The sequence below is a fragment of the Alosa alosa genome, chromosome 3 (genome assembly GCF_017589495.1).
Source record: "Alosa alosa isolate M-15738 ecotype Scorff River chromosome 3, AALO_Geno_1.1, whole genome shotgun sequence".
Lineage (NCBI taxonomy): Eukaryota > Metazoa > Chordata > Actinopteri > Clupeiformes > Clupeidae > Alosa > Alosa alosa.
The window spans coordinates 352,973-373,582 of NC_063191.1; the positions used below are offsets into that span (position 1 = coordinate 352,973).

General features: G+C 44.1%; 1 protein-coding gene and 1 long non-coding RNA gene across 4 annotated transcripts in view; one reads left to right on the plus strand and one right to left on the minus strand.

Moving 5' to 3' along the window:
- Nucleotides 1-9: 9 nt before the first annotated feature.
- On the plus strand, nucleotides 10-20,006 carry si:ch211-140m22.7 (uncharacterized protein LOC570370 homolog). 3 transcript variants are annotated; one of them, XM_048239997.1, is made up of 8 exons: nucleotides 10-270; nucleotides 782-941; nucleotides 9,497-9,593; nucleotides 12,342-12,712; nucleotides 12,743-13,457; nucleotides 16,330-16,393; nucleotides 17,815-17,939; nucleotides 19,530-20,006. In XM_048239997.1, the coding sequence occupies exons 2-8, from the start codon at nucleotides 897-899 to the stop codon at nucleotides 19,559-19,561; spliced, it is 1,449 nt and encodes a 482-aa protein (XP_048095954.1). In that variant the 5' UTR covers nucleotides 10-270; nucleotides 782-896; the 3' UTR covers nucleotides 19,562-20,006. The 3 variants fall into 3 exon arrangements, with proteins under 3 accessions (XP_048095954.1, XP_048095952.1, XP_048095953.1); XM_048239995.1 differs by having other exon boundaries at nucleotides 12,342-13,457; XM_048239996.1 differs by having other exon boundaries at nucleotides 12,345-13,457.
- Nucleotides 1,903-20,610, minus strand: part of LOC125292609 — a 31,187-nt gene continuing 12,479 nt past the window's right edge. The window contains exons 2-3 of the long non-coding RNA XR_007193235.1: nucleotides 2,156-2,201; nucleotides 1,903-1,994 (exon numbers count right to left, since the gene is read on the minus strand). This is a non-coding gene — a long non-coding RNA (uncharacterized LOC125292609). The remainder of the gene's footprint in view (nucleotides 1,995-2,155; nucleotides 2,202-20,610) is intronic.

Here is a 20,610-nt window from a genome sequence, read left to right on the forward strand (position 1 = left end):
TGGGAGCAGTGGTGCGCTGAACGTATAGCGCGTGTACCTTCGAACTATAGGGTAGGGGGCGTGTCCCTGCAGTGCTATACAAGGACCCTCCATTACAGGCAAGCCGACAAGCACACCGGGCGACTTCAGCAAGGGATCGCTTCGCAGTTTTTATAGAACAACAGTTATTTACTTTCCCTGCCGAACGGCGTCTGCGAAAAGCCGGCGTGCATCTCCCTGCGCTCAACCTGCCTGCAAAACTCCTTGGCGTCGCACGGAGCTAGAGAACAGGTAAGTTGCGAGTTAACTTTCAAGGAACTTTTGGCAAAGTCACCGTGACCCTTGGTTCACCTCGTTGCAGTCAGCCAAATGCATTTAAAGGCCTTGTAAAATGGCGTGGTCTATGCCAGCTCGACCCGTACGTATAGCCCACCATACATTTGGCAAGGTTCCAGTTGGACAATTGGGTCCTAAATTAAAGTAGGTTTTACCGGCCTGGTTTTGCTTAGCCGAGGCCTAGCAGACACTAGGACAACTTTATGTAGATTATTACTCAACAGCTTAAGATGTGGCTCATCAGCCCTGTTATTGCAAACTGTGCTTCATTGCAGCTGTTACTAGGTTTCAATGGGCTTCTCTGCACCACAACTGCACGTCGACTGGAATTAAATCCAGATTTAATATTATGATGTTTCTGGAGCACGCTACCAACCTGTGTAACGTTAAATGGTTGAATGTTTCGAGGTGTTTACACAATGTTTCAGGCTGTGGCTGTAGCCAAACGACCTGTCATTTCTGACAGGGAATCAGCTGCAGATTGTTTTATTATCGAGATCCTCCGCGCGACAAGGGGGAGGAGACAGACTGTCCTAGCCTACAGAAGCCCGTGCGACCGCAGGAACGCAACAGCAGCGAACATGGCGGCCTCCCTGTTAAGGATCGGACGGCTCGGAGCACTGAAGGTAACACCGTGTACTTTCTCAATTAAAACATTCTTCGTAGCTTGTAACCTCGTGTGAATGGTCTGAAAAAGTTCCCGAAGCCCGATAGATGTTAGAATTAAATGCATGTCGCTGAACTGTCTTTACTAGCGCCTGCGAAAAGACAATTACGTTGGGATGCGCGTGGAAATCAAGATACTTGAATGAAAGTTAATGTGATCCTATGAACGGCTCTGGAGTCGAGGGATAAAATACTAAATGTAACCTTTTCGTTTGCTAACGTTCATACCCTAGTCTTGTATATCGCAGTGCAAATTATCGGCCTTCATTCGTTCACATTTCATTATTCAAACCGAAGCACTTTGTGAATGTCATGCGCATCTCACAAGAATTACGTTTCTTCTCAAGCTTAACGCTTAGTTTTGTATTCACAAAGTTTATTGAGCTCTATAATTAACTTGGCGATTTGGGAGATGTTCATATTCATTTGTGGGTCATTGGCAGCTTTGGGACTCTGTGTAGTCGTGGGCTATAGGGATCAGGACACTCGGAAACACCAACTTTCCAACTGGAAAGCAGCCGCCCAGATAGCACATTCATTATGGCCCAAATTTGGCCCAAAACTGGCTTGGCATTTTGGCAGAGTTTTGGAGGGATAAAAACAAAAGGAGGCCAAAACTCACCCAAAACCAATTGTGGCATTCCAAAATATGGCCATAACCATCGCAAAGAGAGCCCAAAATCCAGCCAAAAAGTAGCCAAAACTGACCCAAAGTGAGGCCATCAGTATGCCAAATGTATGTAATCTATGAAACTCCACTTGAAAATCTTTAAATTTATTTAATTTTGCAATATGTCTACATTAGTTTTATACATTAATTGCTATGTCCTAGTGCACTAGGCTCATAATGTTAAATTGGCCTATATGTCAATAGATATTTTTACAACAACAAAAAAACACGAAGCTTAAATGCATTTCATTGTGATTTTGTATTTATTAAGTCATATCAGCATACTTATTACTGTAGACGGGTAGACTGTTTGCAGAGCAAACAGAATTTCTTCTCTCAGCATCTGAAATTGACAACATACACACAAAGACAAAAGAAACACAATTACTAAATCTACTCTTTAAATAGCCTTGGAAATTGTTTAGTGAAATTTGATTCAGATGCGGGACATTGAGTGTAGGGTAAAAATGAGGCTGTATTAGGCCTGCAGTGATTGAAACTTACCCCATTACTATTGCCTTAAGTGCAGCTCCACTGAATGCCTTATGCACTGAAAACAGAAGAGAACAAAGGGAGTTAAGTGGATGTGTTCATTGATACAAGTCTGTCTGTGTTTTTAAAAATAAGTTTGCCACATGCAGAGCATGTCACATGTTAACTAGCTACTATATTAGGGCAAAAGAAAAATATAAAAACATCTGTTAGAAATTGATCTTAATGCCTTAATTAAAACAAATAGTAAAAATCCAACCTTTAAGGACACAAATTTTCTTAGTGAATGAAGAATGTATTGTAAATAAATAAATGTTCTTCCTTAAATTACAGGGGCAATAAGTATTTGACCCCCATGTTAAATTCCCATAGAGGCAGGCAGATTTTTATTTTTAAAGGCCACTTATTTCATGGATCCAGGATACTATGCATCCTGATAAAGTTCCCTTGGCCTTTGGAATTAAAATAGCCCCACATCATCACATACCCGTCACCATACCTAGAGATTGGCATGGTGTGTTTTTCAGTTAGCCTATTAGCTGGTTTGATTTGCATTGAACCCAATGAGCATTTTAGTCAACTTTAGCATGGGTTCAAATACTTATTCTCCCCACTGTATTTGTTTATCCAACACCAGCTTTGCAAATAACGATGTCCACAGACAAGGTAGAATATTTTGCCTGACTTATAAAAGTACGATGTATTGCGACATCAGATGCAAGTCAAATTTGTAGTTTCTTATGTCTCATTCCATCGAACTACAGATCCGCTACCCGATCTGGCAAACTTACATATGCGGTTATAGCCGATAAAGGGGGCCGGTTTAATGCAGAATTGCCGCTCACCCTGTTACGAGTTGATGAACCACTGAAACGATTTTGGAAACATTTTAAGGTACAAAAAACTCTTTGGTGTTGCTTTAAGTTTGCCTGTGTTTCACAAGTTTACCACCTGCAGAGCCTTTAGATTAACAAGCTAACGTTAACTAGCTACTTAGCCAGTAGGCTACGTTACACCTACTGTAATAAAAAGACGTGTCGTCGATAAATAACGTTTGCATAGTGGGCTGTTACAAAGCTGTTCACCAAAACGAAGCTGTAGTCATATCTGTTATAGAGCTATGTAGAAACATGACTATATTTGTATACAAGTCAGACGTGTATTTGAAGACAGGAAAATGTTATTACCGTCTGTGATGGTGCTGGAGAAAGTGAAGTGGCCTACTAGACGTCTCTTCTAGAGAAAATTCCCGGTCTTTGATCAGTCTTCTGGCAAACCACAAGGTCGCCAAAACGCACCTGCATAAGTCAGTAAACTGTCCCGCTATTTGCCCATTCATCTGGTTAACCAGACATATGCCATAACACATCTACCGCTGACGCCTTTTTATCTATTATGGTAAACCACAATCTTGCCACAGTTCAGCCGAAAGCATTTACTTTGCCGCTTCTATGCCAAAACAAACCCAAAAATACCAAACGTATGCCAGACTTGTGCTACAGTGGGTCCCCGTTAAGTTTGGACGGGTTCCTTCATGAATCACGCACCCCATTTTCTCAGCAGAAATGGCACAAACTGCAGTTGACACAAACAACCACAAGGTGTCACTTGGGTGCCACTACTATTTTTGATGCGACTGACTTACTGCTTCCATGACGCAGCGGGGGCACGGGAACTTAAATTGATCACGGTAGTTTAAGCTTACACTTGACAAAACATTCTAATATGAAAATGTAGATGCAATTGTTGTAAAATGGTGCAGCTCCTTTAAGAAAGCACCGTGTGCAGGGATGGAGAGAGAGAAAGCGAGAGGGGATAGGCCTATGTGTGTTTGAATTTAGCGTGTGGAAAAAGTACGTGCTGTTGAGACTGGAGCGAGTCATATTCAAAATAATGCAAAAAAAAGCAATTAACCTCATTCATTGCAACCGCAGCATGCCTGCTTGCCGACGTTCAAACGAAAAATATATCAAAGCACCTTTTGCGTTTGAATGTAGCACGATTTAATTTAAAAAAAATTTTTAAACAGCTGGACAAATGATTTAGCTAATTGATTATATAACCTGTACACCAGCAATTGTTGAACATTTACCTGTACAAGTACATTGACAGTAGCCCAGCCTAACAGCATGTTGTAGGCCTACTGTAGAAATTTCTCTTAAATTGCAACGTTGCTTGCCAACGTTCAAACGACAACGAAAAAGATAATAAAACAACAAGAGGGTTGAGTCTGAATGACACGGAGTTTTTAGACACTGAGTTTTTGTAGTTAAGAAATATTTTCGTATAAAAAAAATGGTCATTCTTCAATCTCCTTCACTGACGCCTATGGAAAAGGCTTAACGTCCCAAAACAACGATCAATGATCATCAAATTTCTCTCTCACATTGCTCCTCATAACCATCTATAAAAAAGTGTTTTTTCTTTTCTTTTTGAGCACATCCGAATCCCAGGACATAACGCACTGGACCTTATAATAGGCTCGAGATATAATTCCAAAGGGGGCAGATAGGGGCCACTGCACTTAAAACTTAAAAAGATGAAGCTTTCCGAACTTTGAAATTGCGATCAGTGACTGGCATCGGGTGAACGAAGCTTTTCGAAGTTGAACAGGCTATTAAAAACTATTTGCGCACCTCCATGTCACAGGAGAGACTGGGCTCTCCCTTCTATGAAAGACGTTAGGCTACCTGCAAACTGGCCTATGATTTCATTGCTGAGTTTGCGGCAAAGCAAGAAAATGTTTTTTTTCCTGAGTCAGGATATGGCGAGTCAGTGTCATTTATTTGTCCAATGTTAGCCTATAGATACAGACCAGTACATCTTATCAATAGTTTGAATGTCGCGGTGTGTTTCTGCTCATTGACAAATACCGCTCAGCACAATGATTCATGCCCAATTAATTCCCCTGTTGAAGTGTTCGCCTTTGTTACACTATTTGGTTTCGCGGATGTAGCCTATGATAAACACCATATGGCCAAATATGTGACTCAGCTAATGTTATAGGCTATACAATTTCCCCTCTTAAAGGCAAGCTGATGTAGCTTATTAGACTAGGCTACTATTAAAATACACCGACGGTAGCCTTGGCTATGTGTAAAGTAAGCTATCGCGATGATTTCATGCACGAAGTGAAAAGGGCCTTGCATCTGTCAAGTTTGCACAGGGCCTCGTGATCCCTTGCGACGGCCCTGCAGCTCCTCCTAAGACAGCGAGGAAAAAGTTAAAATACGCGATAAACCCGGGAAACCCTTTTTTGACTAACGCTCCCAAAACTCCTCCGGTAGCCCCTTAATTAAATAAATAACGAACAGTCCCTAATTGATTAATAGCCTAGGCCTACACCAGCAATTGTTGAACATTGACCTGTACAGGACATTGACAGTAGCCCAGCCTAACAAGCAAATGTTGCAAAAAATACATCAAAAGACTCAATTAATCAGAAATAAATAATGTAATCTGCATCGCTTTATTTAACAAACTGCAAGCAACAAGAGCATTGAGTTCGCTGTAAGGCCAAACCAAGAGCAAAGCCTATCTGTTAAGGCAGTCGATAGGCTATGTAACGAGCTGTGTGCCTGGAAAGACGATAGATGACGGCTCTGGTCATCCCATACCCTCCCCCACTTCCTGTAGCCTACCATTATGAAGGCCTGTAGCCTAAAACCACTCGTTGACGTTTTGTGACATTAAGCTTTTTCACGTTAAGCCCCCTCCCCATCCCCTTCTTTCACAAGCAGTGGGGGAGCTGGACACAAAGTAACACTTTTGGTAGACAAAGGAGGGTTCTCCGCGCTTCTGTCGTTTGGCCACAATCCGCTGCAACCAGGCCAGGACAGATATTTTAGAGAGGAGAGGCTGGTGCATCTCAGATGTCTTCTTAATTTTCTTTATTTTCAGTAAAGGTGCAGAACATTATTAAACTTTGACTAACATTTCGATGTGTCGATGTTTTTGACTAACTAACATCTAAACGTTAGTCAAAGTTTAATAATGTTCTTCACCTTTTACTAAAGAATAAAGAAAATTTAAGAAGACATCTGAGCTGCACTGGCTCTCCTCCTCTCTAACACTTTTTGGCTTTGGCTAAATATTTCTAAAATCATTTGAGTTTTACTAGTCACATGTTTTACACGCCGCATATTTTTGTATTGCAATCATTGTAGCCTACAGTTGTAACAGCTGCGTAACAGTCGCTTTTACTCCTCGATGTGCTCATTATAAAGAACGCTTAACGTGGTCCCAAAAAACAGCTATCAATTAATCACCAAACGCCTTATAAACAAGGAGCAACACCTTGCAAAAAATGATAACAATAGGCCTAGGCCTTTATATGGCTCTGCTCCTGCCTAGATTCGAACTCAGAACTGCCTGAAAGTTGCAGACCTGTTCTGGAAATACGCGCATTAACCCACTCGACCGCCAGACAACGCATATCTGCTTCGAGTAGGCCTATTGGGTAGGACTGTAGCCTACACTGGTTGCTGTGGCACAGTCTTGAGTGACCGAATTCGCTTTTTCTTTTTGTCATATGAATGCTGTCATTTTGTTAACATTACTGTTAAGGAGATGCTGTAGGCAAAGTCTATATTTCAACCTCGTTAGTGTAGTAAAAAAAATCAGAACTATTCACAAGGTTTCTGGGCAGCATATTTATGTTCTGTTAGCAAGTTTAACTTCTCATGACTACCGACAAAGTAGCCTACTGCCAGCTGACGAAGCTCTCATTTTAAAACATTACTGAGAGACAGACACTGTACAATCAAGAAATCTTGCCACTGAATCCAAAACTATGTTTAACATTATGTACAAGGCTTAGGCTACAGTGGACTAGCATTTTGCAGGGGCTGCTAAAAACACAGAGAAACGCGACTGAAAATCCTCGCCAATCACAGCCCTTGCTGTCGAATGCACCGCCTGGTTCGACCGCGGAACTCCACAGCGGACTATGCTGCCCCCTGCCGGCTGCAGTTGTACTTACATTTCACCATTCACCATGATCGTGAATAAAGTGTCAATTTTTAACTGGGACCCACTGTATGTGTGCTATCTGGGCGGTTCTGTCAGCCCACGTTACAATGTATTTGAGTGCAAAAAGCAGAATTAAAGATACAGGGTCCTAATTAAAGACACAGGGTCCTAATTTAAACACTGAGTGCAAAGGCACTTAATGAACGAAGTGCGAGTTAAAGCGATCATCTGGATGTGGGAGCAAGGGCTGACCCACTGATGTTTGTGGTTAGGATCTTGTTCATGGTATTAAAATAGTTAATAGATTTTTTTTGCCTCGTTATTGAATTTAGTTAGACGTTGCACTTTGCCTGCCCACAGTCTCAATCACAATATGTAGGGATGAGTAGGTCACCAACTCTCCAAACAACCCACTCGGCGCTAAATGAAATGGAAGCCTCATGGGACAGACATCTTGCTGTAGGCTACTACTTGCTGTACAAGAAAAGAATGCACTTTACTCTATATCCTGGCTACCAATCTGCTACGCAATAGGCTACCAATCTGCTACGCAAGCAATAGGCTACCAATCTGCTATGTAAGCAATAGGCTACCAACCTGCTACGCAAGCAATAGGCTACCAAACTGCTACGCAATAGGCTACCAATCTGCTATGCAATAGGCTACTAATGTAGGCTATACCTCTACAGATACAGTGGTCAGTATATAGGCTAGTTTACATCTACAGATGCACAGTGGTCAGTATATAGGCTAGTTTACATCTACAGATGCACAGTGGTCAATATATGACTAGCTTACATCTACAGATTCACAGTGGTCAATGTATAGGCTAGCTTACATCTACAGATATGCAGTGGTCAATGTATAGGCTATCTTATATGTCTTGTCTTCACCATGGGATAGCGAGAAACGTAATTTCGTAATCTCTTTGTATGTCTGGGCATGTGAAGAAATTGACAATAAATTAGACTTTGACTTTGACTTTACATCTACAGATATGCACTGGTCAATGTATAGCCTAGCTTACTGTACCTCTACAGATATGCACTGGTCAATGTATAGCCTAGCTTACTGTACCTCTACAGATAGGCTAGAGGTACAAGGCTGTAATAGCCTTGAAACGCTTATACTAACTGCAGTAATATTTAAAGCTTCTAAAAACCATAAATGTAACCTTTTAAGTCATAGAAAAACACCACAAGAACTGGTACAATTGTAACATCGATAGCCTATATTTTTACCAGTGTTTTATTCTCAAGATATAGCGTAGCTATGGAAACGTAAATACACACATCATGGAACTATCTACAATCTTATAGCCATCCAAATATGAATGGTCTACAATTAATTCCAGAACAAGCAAACCTGCAAAATTCAAGCATCGCAAAAAAATAGGCAACTTTGAAACATGAACTGTTTAATTGCTTTGTGAAATTTGTGCTGGTGGACTACATGTCGCTGTTAAGTCAAATTCTTAACAAACTATAGCATATTTTTGAATTCTATTTCAACTTTCTTGGAGTAGGCCTAAACATGTATGAGTCCTTTCTGGCCAAATTTCACAGCTTTCAAGTCTATCTTTATATGTTAAAACGGGCTTGTCTTGGAATTGCCAGGTCATGCAAATAGATGCTAGTTAGCACATTTGCAAGTTTTTGTGTAAACTAGGCTGTTGGTGTTTCATAGCCTTTAGCTTGTGTGTAGTTATTTGCTAGATTTCGACAAGAGCTTGTAGTTATTTGCTAGATTTCGACAAGAGCTTGTGACATTGCTTTAAAGTAGGCTACTTGGCAATGGCAAGGGCTCACGCAAGCTGGCAAACACGGCCCACTATGTGGTGAACCCCTCTGCTATAAGCTCATCTTGAAGTGTTTGTTAGCTAACTGTATAGAATGTGGTGCTATCAAAGCAAGATGCTATAGATGGCGTATGACGTGCAGTGATGCCTTGTATTTAAAAAAACACACGAACAAAAAAAACGCTGGAGATTTAAGGGGCATCTTAATCAGGCACTGAAATCCACGTTGTTATTCGATGTCGTTACTAGCGTCTGCCTCGCCGCTGGTTACATGTTGGAACTCGGTGTCCAACCCTAATGTCGGATCCATGAAATAGAGCCAATGATGATATTGTTATTTTGAAAACATGTAAATTTGTACCGCGACCGGAATAGCGGGAAAAACTAGTTTTATCGATGTATTGATATGAATGGAGTGTGTCGTGTTTGTATGATTGGCGTGTTTGTGTATTGATAAGTGCCGTGTGGCGTGTTTGTATGATTGGCGTGTTTGTGTATTGATATGAATGGTGTGTGGCGTGTTTGTGTGTGTTTGTATGATTGGCGTGTTTGTTGTATTGATATGAGTGGCGTTTGTGTTTCAGTGTGTCCAGCTCGAGAGTTGGGCATCTCTGAGAAGGGCTCCGGCGGCTGCTTTCAGCTCCAAGTCTGGGGACAAGAAGAATTCCAAGAAAAAGTCAAGTGAGTTCCCCATGTCGGTGTGTGTTTGCTCTGCCATTCAGGGAAGGTTGTTTTCTCCCACAGACAGTTATTCATGCTCAATGAACTACTCCAGAAGGTTCAGCTGGGTTCTCTTACTTATTCCAACAACACGAGGGAGATTCTGGTACCCTTCTCATGCACAGTTTAAATCCTAACCCTGTCTAATATATATTTATAACCCCGTCTAACAGATATTTAGCTCTAGCGACCATCTCCAGAGGGGCAGTTAGTTACCTGTGTGAGGGGCAGTTAGTTACAGTTAGTTACCTGTGTGAGGGGCGGTTAGTTACCTGTGTGAGGGGCAGTTAGTTACCTGTGTGAGGGGCAATTAGTTACCTGTGTGACTGGGTGCTGCTAGGAGAAGTGTCCAGAAACAAATGGTCAAGACCTGAAGAGGTCACAGGAAAGCTTTGAAGAGACCAGAGGGAAGCTGAAACGGACGACATCAGGGGAAAGCAGGAGACCTTGTGAGGAGGCTGAAGCCATGAAAAGATTGTGGGGAATCTGAAGAGATCTGTGTGAAGACTGACGAGATCTGGGGAGAAGACGGAACAGCTGGTGAGAAGACGGAACAGCTGGTGAGAAGACTGAGGAGCTGAAGAGATCGGGCGGGAAGAAGCTGAAGACCAAGTGAAGCAGGAGAGATGAGACACCAAGATGAGTGCCTTTAGTGAGACACCAAGTAAACAAGATTACCTACAATCCCAAGCAGCATCCAGAGCATCACTGTTGTGAAACCAAGGTCAAAGCCTGCCCCATCAATGCTCTGTGCGTAAAAGACATTTAGTGACATTAGTCCCCCTGTTAGGATGCTGGAGAATATGTTTGCTACATTGTTTATTCCCTTTGTGTTACAGGTTCACAATATTTTCATTCATAATTAATTTCTTTGTCAAATTTCATGACCGTAAGCAAGTGAGGATCGTCAGGGAGGGAAACGGTGCTAATTCCCTCACAAAACCCTTGTCTGCCAAACCGCTTAGAGACGAGATTGTTGCCAAACCGCTTAGAGATGAGGTTGTTGGCTGATGCAGACGGCCTGATAACGACTCAGCTGCATTAGAATCATAATTTATTTTTCATTGAACAAGTCCAACAAAATGAAAATAAATTGGTGTCATGTTTTGTAGGGTGTTGTGTGTTCTGCAAAGAGGCAGCTCTGTCTCTGTACTGAGGATGAATTCTTGCATATTTCTGGGGGTCATGCAGCAGAAGACCGTCGTAGTTGGGATGCTCATTCTGATGGTGATCTGATGATCCAAAAGGTTTTTAGAGTTTTTAACTTCTGTGAGTGATTTGCTTTGGCTGGATACTTAGTGGAGGAAGAAAACTCCAATTATCATATTGCCATTTTCACGTACTCGTATTAATTTTGTCAGACGAGACAACAAAATATGTTCATGAACAAGCTTTACAAAATGAGAAGACGGAATATCCAGCTGTTACGCCTTCAAAATATTCTGAATGAGAATTCTGTGGCTGCAACAAGAAACTACATGGAGCAAGAACACCAGATAGTCCTGCTAGAGTTAGCAGCTAACTACCTAAGCCTTATGCCACAACACAATCATAAGTTGCACCTTCTCATATACAGTGATGGTCAAAAGTATTGGCACCCATGCTAAAGTTGGTTAAAAAGAGGAACATAAAATCATCTTTTTGGAAATTGATTTTAATGCCTTAAGTAAAAAAACGAGGAAATATCCAACCTTTAAGGACACCAATTTATTTGTGAATGAGTAATGTATATAAGTATATATACTCTTTTGATCCCGTAAGGGAAATTTGGTCTCTGCATTTATCCCAATCCGTGAATTAGTGAACCACTCGGCACATAGTGAACACACAGTGAGGTGAAGCACACACTAATCCCGGCACAGTGAGCTGCCTGCAACAACAGCTCAATGTAATAATGTATCGTAAATAAATACATGTTCTTCCTTAAAATACAGGGGTCATAAGTATTAGCACCCATGTTAAATTCCCATAGAGGCAGGCAGATTTTTAAAGGCCAGTTATTTTATGGATCCAGGATACTATGCATCCTGATAAAGTTCCCTTGGCCTTTTGGAATTAAAATAGCCCCACATCATCACATACCCTTCACCATACCTAGAGATTGGCATGATGTTATTTCAGTTAGCCTATTAGCAGTTTTGCCTTGAGCTCAATGAGCATCAAACCAGCTAATAGGCTAACTGAAATAACACCATGCCAATTTCTAGGTATGGTGAAGGGTATGTGATGTGGGGTTCATTCCCACATGAGAAGGAAGTTAGGTAATAGTCGGTATGACTCCACAAGTCGAGACGCCATCACATAATTAACACTAATTATCATTAAATGCAGATTGGACCGTGCCTTTTAAAACTGATTAGTTAGAAGCCTCTTTAGCTAGCCTGCATAGCAATGAGACACACAGGCAACAGTTTACTGCATAACCTGAAACAGTTATCACTTGCGCTCAAAGTGATCACAACCATTTGTGGATTATATTAATATTACTAGCTCATTGAAATATATTAATGACGGAACTTTGCCTTATTGAGAACAGCTGAAATTCCTTCATGACGCCAGTGTCCATCGTTCATTGGGCCACAGTGCTGGCAACCCCATGTCCTTGGTACTCAGCTGCTGCACCCTGAGGCCGGGTGGGTTTGAGAAGCATCTTTGAGGAAGTTGTGAATAAACTCGTGTGTTTACCCTCCTCTCCCCTGACCGTCCTAGCAGAAGTCACTCCGCAGACCTACTTCGATCTAGAGAAGATGGTCCAGCACAGAACTCTCGTGGACTTCCCCAAGAAGGAGACGGTAGTGGCAGCGGCCGAAGCAGCAGTGAAGTCCCCAGTGTCCGAGCCACCCGCTGAGGCCACAGCCCCTGCTGCTAAACCAACTGCTGCCGAACCTGCATCTGAACCTTCTACCCCCATAGCTGAAACAGTTCCAGAGGCAGCACCTGGAGCAGAAGCCCCTGCCCCAGTGGTTGAAGCAATCACAGAAGCTGCCCCAGTGGTTGAAGCTGTTGCAGAAGCTGCCCCAGTGGCTGAAGCTGCTGCCCCAGTCGCAGAAGCAAAACCAGTCGCTGAATCTGCCCCAGTGGTTGAGGCAGTCGCTGAAGCTGCCCCAGTGGTTGAGGCAGTCGCTGAAGCTGCCCCAGTGGTTGAGGCAGTCGCTGAAGCTGCCCCAGTGGTTGAAGCAGTCGCAGAAGCTGCTGCCCCAGTGGTTGAAGCAGTCGCAGAAGCTGCCGCCCCAGTGGCTGAAGCAGTTGCAGAAGCTGCCCCAGTGGTTGAAGCAGTCGCAGAAGCTGCCCCAGTGGTTGAAGCAGAAGCAGTCGCTGAAGCTGCCCCAGTGGTTGAAGTAGTCACAGAAGCTGCCCCAGTGGTTGAAGCTGTTGCAGAAGCTGCTGCCCCAGTGGCAGAGGCTGTTGCAGAAGCTGCCCCAGTGGTTGAAGCTGTCGCAGAATCTGCCCCAGTGGTTGAGGCAGAAGCTCCAGTTGTTGAAGCAGAAGCCCCAGTTGTTGAAGCTGCTCCTGCAGCAGAAGCCCCAGTTGTTGAAGCAGAAGCCCCAGTTGTTGAAGCTGCCCCTGTTGCTGAGGCAGAAGCCCAAGTTGTGGAAGCTGCCCCTGTAGCAGAAGCCCCTGTAGCTGAGGCTGCTGCAGAAGTGGTTGCAGAAGCGGTTGCGGAAGTGGTTGCAGAAGTGGTGGAAGCCCCAGTAGAGGCAGTGGCACAAGCGGTGGCTGAGGCGGTGGTTGAAGCGGTGGTTGAAGCAGCAGCTGAGGTGGTGGCTGAGGTACCTGCCGAAGCCTCCCCAGCTGCAGAGGAGCTTGTGGACGCCGCTGCAGATGGTACACCCCTCTCACACACACACACACACACACACACACACACATGCGTCATGGTGTCCACACAACCCTTCCTTTGTCTTTCACTTGCCCTTTGTGGGATCCACCCACTCTGCCTGTATCTGTTTCCACATTCTCCTGAGGAGGTTAGGCCTAACCCCCACCACCCCCCCCAAGGAGGTTAGTAGTCCCCCTCCGAGGTGATTAGTAGTCCCCTCTCTCTCCTGAGGAAGTTAGTAATCCCCCCCTCTCTCCTGAGGAGGTTAGTAGTCTCCCCTCTCCTGAGGAGGTTAGGCCTAATACTCACTCAGGTTGACCTGTAAGTTTCACCCACCGAGGCTCCTCCTCTTGGGCCTTGGTGATTTTACTCCTCGCAGACCTCCCCTGCAGTGCTCCAAGAACCAATCACTTTCTAGTGTGTCCAGAAAGCCCTTTGAGGTCACGGACCCTGCTCAGGGCTTCCTGACTTGTACAAGGTCAACATGACCTGTAGAATGATGGGAGTTCCATGCCCCTGATTGTGACCTTTTAGATGGACTCTGGAGTATTGAGCAAGAGTACTACCTGAACCATAGAATCTACCATAATAGAATTCTACATCATTCCGTTTTGAAGCAACTTAATTCCAAGTTGACATTGTGATGAAGGCAGTGTGAGCTTTTCTGACTGATGCTTAGCGTCACCCTTTCAAAGATAAATAATATAAATGATTGTGATTCGGAAATCCGAGTTGAATAAATGCACTTGTGGCACATCAAACCAACGCACATGCACTGGCAGCAATGCTGCGGAGTGTTGCCATGGTGATCTTTGAAGATTTTAAATTGCTGCACGTGTACTGTTAAAGATGAACTTGGGCTAACAAGTTTTAAGAATGATCAAGACATTCTTCCTGTATCAGTGTACCACAAGAGAATGTGATTGGTTCTTCCAAGCTACTGGTTCTTCCACTCCATTAATCTATCCAGGTGGTGCTGATGCTTCCTCACCAGTGTAGCACCTCCACCAGTGTAGCACCTCCACCCCTGATCTGCTTATACCACCCCAGATCTGCCCAGATCTGCTTATGCCACCCCAGATCTGCTTATACCACCCCAGATCTGCTTATACCACCCCTGATCTGCTTATACCACCCCAGATCTGCCCAGATCTGCTTATGCCACCCCAGATGCTTATGCCACCCCAGATCTGCTTATGCCACCCCAGATTGTCTTATGCCACCCCAGATTGTCTTATGCCACCCCCTTATGCCACCCCAGATCTGCTTATGCCACCCCTGATCTGCTTATGCCACCCCTGATCTGCTTATGCCACCCCAGATCTGCCCTGATCTGCTTATACCACCCCTGATCGCCACCATCGCTTAACTGCTCTCTACACATGCGCCACTGGGCACGCAACACTCTTACCTGGTCACTCCATACCTGCTAGTAGTCATCCCACACACACATTCCTTTACCTGGTCATCCCACACACTTACTCCCTTACCTGGTCACTCCTCACCTGCTACTGGTTGCCCCACACACTTATTCCCTTAACTGGTCACTCCCTACTGGTAATGTAGTTCTGCATGTGGACACATTGTGCCTGCAGCATGTTGCCATTGCAATGCTTCCCTGTGCAGTCGTGGTCAAGCCTGCCTACCTGCCCAGGGTCATGGGGTCATGCCTGCCTACCTGCCGGGGTCATGGGGTCATGATCACACCTGCCTGCTCACCTGGGGTCTCACCTGCTTTATCCCCTGGGTTCATGCTTGCTCTCTAATCAGGACTCCTTTCCCCTGCTGCTCAGCATGTGGTTATGTGATCTTTCCCCTGCTGGTCATGTGGTCTTTCCCCTGCTGGTCAGCATGTGGTCATGTGGTCTTTCCCCTGCTGGTCATCGGCTGCCTGAGCTCCAGGCTCCTCCCTCTGTTCTCGCATGTCTGTGTCTCTGTCTCTGCGGTGGCCATCTTCTGCCTCTCCCTCCCCTCTCTGTTCTGGTGCTGTAGCGCCCCCTGCTGCCTGGATTTATATTCTTTGGTGTTTATTCTTTTCTGTGCATAATTGGCCACCTCTCCAGCAGTGGGCATTATCTGCTGCAGATAATGTTAACGCTAAAACCTGTCCGCAGTGTTATTGCTAATGTTAAAGCTAATGTTAAATTCTGAATCCCTGATTGATGCAGTTAAACATGTGTCAGCAATGTTACAGATAATGTTAAATTCTTTATCCCTGATGAAGTTAATACTGCATTTGTTCAAGTGTGACGTGTTAAAAGTTAATGTTAATGCTTGACTGAAGCCTTGTACCATGTACTACTTCCTTTGTGTGTGATTAGATGTAGCCCTGATATATTGTGCACCTTCCATAGCTTTGGAACGTGTTGATGTTACATTGTACAGCCCTGCAGTCCTCTGTGTTGTGTTTATAATTATATTATTATATAGTCCTGATGTTCTAATGCCCTTTATTATATAGTCCTGATGTTCTAATGCCCTTTATGATAGTCCTGATGTTCTAATGCCCTGTAACCTTGTGGATGTGAGGCCACTCTGCATCCCTCCTATCCTCTTGTTCTTTCCTGTTCCTGGTCTCTATAATCCCGAAGTCACACGATAACAGTAGTCTGTTATCTCAACCTGCTCTCTTTGCCGACTCTGTGTGTGTGAATGCATTTGTGTGTCTGGAATATGGATGCCACTGTGTGTGTGTGGAATATGGATGGCACTCTGTGTGTGAATGTATTCGTGTGTGTGTGGAATATGGATACCACTCTTGGTGTTGTCTCCGTGCATGAGATCTATATTCTTCTGTTTGTCTCAGAGTGTGTGTGTGTGTGCGCGCGCTATTACAGGTGTGTGTGTGGTGTTTAACTGTTCCCTCTCTGCTTGCAGTGGGGATGGACCCAATTCAGAAGCTCTTCCTAGACTCCATTCGTCAGTATTCTTCACAGAGCCAGTGAGTCTCTCTCTTACACTCTCTCTCTTACTGTCTCTTTTACTCTCTCTCTCTCTCGTCGCCAAGGAGACCAGAACGCGGTTGCTTGTCCAGTGTAGCCATGGGTCAGTTCGGGGGTGGGGCCTCATGGGTCAGTCGACACGGAAAATGATAAGTGTGTCTGCAGTTCGGGGGTTGGGGCCTCGGCACCTGCACCTTCTCTTCCAACATCACGGCTTCTACACACAGATGCGTTCCGTCAACGCATGCCAGTGGGTGTTCCCGATGGTAGCTATGCAAATAACTTGAAGTATATGGCTGAAAACTGTATCACGCTATAAGTATTTCATATCGGTCGATATCGATAATTATTGTTTTTTTTTTTTTTTTTAAATATATATTTCCGATAAGGACCCATAGGAAAAAAAGTTAAACTTAAACACTTTTATTTTAAACTTAACCTTCCTCTGATTTTAATCACCTCAGTTATCCATCAAAGCAAACAGGGGAAAGAAATAGCAACACAATCATGAGAAACACTCAAATAAATAAATGTGCACATAAGTCTGAATGAAAAGCAGCACTGTTTGAAGCCTGGAAATATTGTAAACAAAGTAGCTTAATTTGCTAGTTTATCATAGTCTACTGGTTAGACTTCAGTTTCCCCACGTGTGTAAGTTTCAGATGAATACTTTTTCTCCTTGGGACAGGCCCGTTTGAGACTTGGAAAATACTTTTCCATTTGCGTCGGCATCAATTTGAATGCAACAGTTTTGAACAAATTCGTGCAGCGTGCTAATGATGCAAACCGGATTTAATACGTTCGGCAACAGATGACGTGAGCCCATGTTAAGTGAATGGGATGCGTCTCGAGCAACGCAACGCATGCAACTGTGTGTAGAAGCCGTCACTGACCCGATCGATACACCCGACACTTTTGCTTTTTCTCTGGTGGTGGTGGAGCTGACCGGACATCTGAGGCTTCAGGTGTTACCGATTCACCATCATCCGTCGCTTCGGGCTTCTGAAAAAAGCTTTTAAGGCTAGTCTGCCTGGGCCTGGCCATTTTTGAACCATCTCACTCATTTGTTCATTGTTTAGCTTAACAGACGTTAAGGTGTGTGCTTTATTTAGAACTCCCACCCCGACTCTCTCCCACTCGCTTCCTGTCATTCTCCACTGTCCTGTCATGAAAAGGCCACAAAAATATACTTTAACTTTCAAACGGTACAGCCTGCTCCTTTAAAACATAGCCAAAGGACGGTGTATTCTTGCTTTAGTATAGGCTGACATTTTAGGCTTATTCTCAAATTCACATTCAGACATTTAATTTTTTTGGTATCAAGGTATCGTTGAGGAGGACTGCACCAGAGGTACAGCGTCTCTAGTGTAAGGTGACCTGTGCTGACTGTATGACCTCTGACCTGTGCGCTATTCCCCAGGGCCTCTGGTGAGATGGTGGACGCGGGCCCAGAGTACCAGAAGGCGCTGGCAGACGAGGTGGCCAAACTGCAGCGCCTCTACGGGGGTGGCGACCTGGACGCTTTCCCAGAATTCACTTTCCAAGGTGCAGCACCACCAACATACACACCCCACCACCCCACACACCCCACCACCACCACACCCCACCACCCCACACACACACACCCCACACACACCCCCACACACACACACACACCCCACACACCCCACACACACACACACCCACCATCACAATCACCACACCCAACCCCACAACACCATCACCACCACCACTGCTACATCAACACCACCACCACTGCTACATCACCACCACCACTACACACACACACACACACACCCCATCACAATCACCACACCCAACCCCACCACCCTACAACACCATCACCACCACCACCACCACACACACACACACACCCCATCACAATCACCACACCCAACCCCACCACACCATCACCACCACCACCACTGCTACATCAACACCATCACCACCACCACCACTGCTACATCAACACCCCCACCACCACTACTGCTACATCAACACCACCACCACCACCACCACTGCTACATCAACACCACCACCACCACCACCACTGCTACATCAACACCACCACCACCACCACCACTGCTACATCAACACCACCACCACCACCACTGCTACATCAACACCACCACCACCACCACTGCTACATCAACACCACCACCACCACCACCACTGCTACATCAACACCTCATTACCAGCAGAGCTACAGCTGCTCCCATGTATGCTGAATATGCATAAACACAGACACTCAGTACAGACACTCATATATGCTGAATATACATACAATCACTCAGTACAGACACTCATATGCTGAATATATATATATATATATATATATATATATATATATATATATATATATATATATATATATATATATATACACAATCACTCAGTACAGTAACAGTACTCCCTCATGGTGTTTTAGACACTCAGGGCCAGATGTACTAACGCTTTTAAGCCCATTTCAGGCGTGATTTGTCTCGCATAATGTGCATGTAAAATCATTACGAGGTATGTACAAACAGGCGCTAATGATGTAAAAGCATAAAACTGCCTGTCGCGGGAGCTGAAAGTGGCAGATTGTGTTTGTCATGTCATGTATATGCATTCATGGGAGGATCCAGGGGAAAGTGGGAGTTTAGCGTAAAAGATGGGAGGGGAAGAGTAAAAGAGCCCTAGTTATGTATTCCTGGTATGTACAAAGACTGCTCCTGAAAGCGCCGCGCCTGTTCTGCGCCTAAATACTTCATGCCTTGTAAAAGCAGGTGTTAATCCACATTGCAGTTCAATCGTCAATAAGAGAACCTTTCAAAGACAACAGAATCGCTATTTAGAGCACCAGTTTTTTGTGGTGAAAGTATTTGTACTACCAAAAGCAACCTCAACTTTCGTTGGCCTTTCGTGATGTCTTACTTTCACTTTCGTCATTCACTTAAACTTTCCTACTTGCTAGATTTGACCAATCTTCCATAGCCTACGGCACAAGTAGTTTGAGTAGAACTACTGATCTTCATTATCTCCCTGCTTGTTGACATCTTATCATGTATGGTATTATTTCATGATCACTAAACGTTTGATTTTTTTTAATGTTGTCATCAGTTAACTTCATTCTACTGCGCTTGTCTCTTTCAGAGCCCAAGTTTGATGAAGTAGCTGCCAAGTAAACAACAGCATTGTCCTCCTCCTCCTCCTCCTCTTCTGCCCCAAACCCAGGACTGTACTGTCTCTGTCTCAGAGGACCTGTTAGTTTCATTTCTATGTGAGAACCTGATGGCCTTTTAGCCAAGAACTCTTTAACAGACAAACACATTCACACTCTGATGAAGGAACAGGAGGCCTTTTATCAGTAGCCATAGCGCACACACATACACACACACCTACACACACACATACACACACATACGCGCACACACACACTTGTGTAAATGTGATGGCCTTGTTGCTTGTTAAGGGAATTGCTGCAAGCAGGTAGGGCTGTTTGCCCCTGACTGCAGCCTCAATGAAGTGCCACCAGATGGCGCCCTTGGGGATGTCTGGATTAAAGCAGGAAATAAAGTCTACTGTCTGGATATGAAATGTCTGTATGGAAATAAAGTCTACTGTGAGCCACTCGGTCTGTCTTTATGCATGTCACTCTGGTCCCAAAGATGCTAAATGTACAAGATGATGCACAAATCAGACCCCCGTTCTGTTTTATCAGACCAGCCAATAGGAGGGAAAGAGATGCCCACCCCCTCTCTGTTTTACAACGCTCAGCTAGTACAGTTTGACATAATGTACTTTAAACAGCTACAAAACCTACACTTGCTGCAGTTTAAAGGGACACCAGGCAACGTTTTTGTGTTAATTACTCATCTTTGTAAGTCGGTGTATGGTTAAATGACTCATTACGGGCCAATAAAGACTCATGTAACAAAAATAATAGTCAGTCAGTCATTATCTATCACTTTCAGATGATTGATCTGAAAAAGTAGTCTACAGGATAAGATGAGTTAACAGTTAAAAGCTTTCCTATACAGGTATGTTTTCAGATTTAAAATTTTTTTTTTTACTGAACTCGCCTGCTTGATGTACAGAGGCGGGTGTTCCACAGTTTGGGGGCATAATGGATAAACGCAGCTTCTCCACTTTGTTTGTGGAGCACTTTGGGTACGATTAAAAGATTAGAATTGGATGATCTAAGTTTCCTTTGTGGTTGATAATATATTAAAAG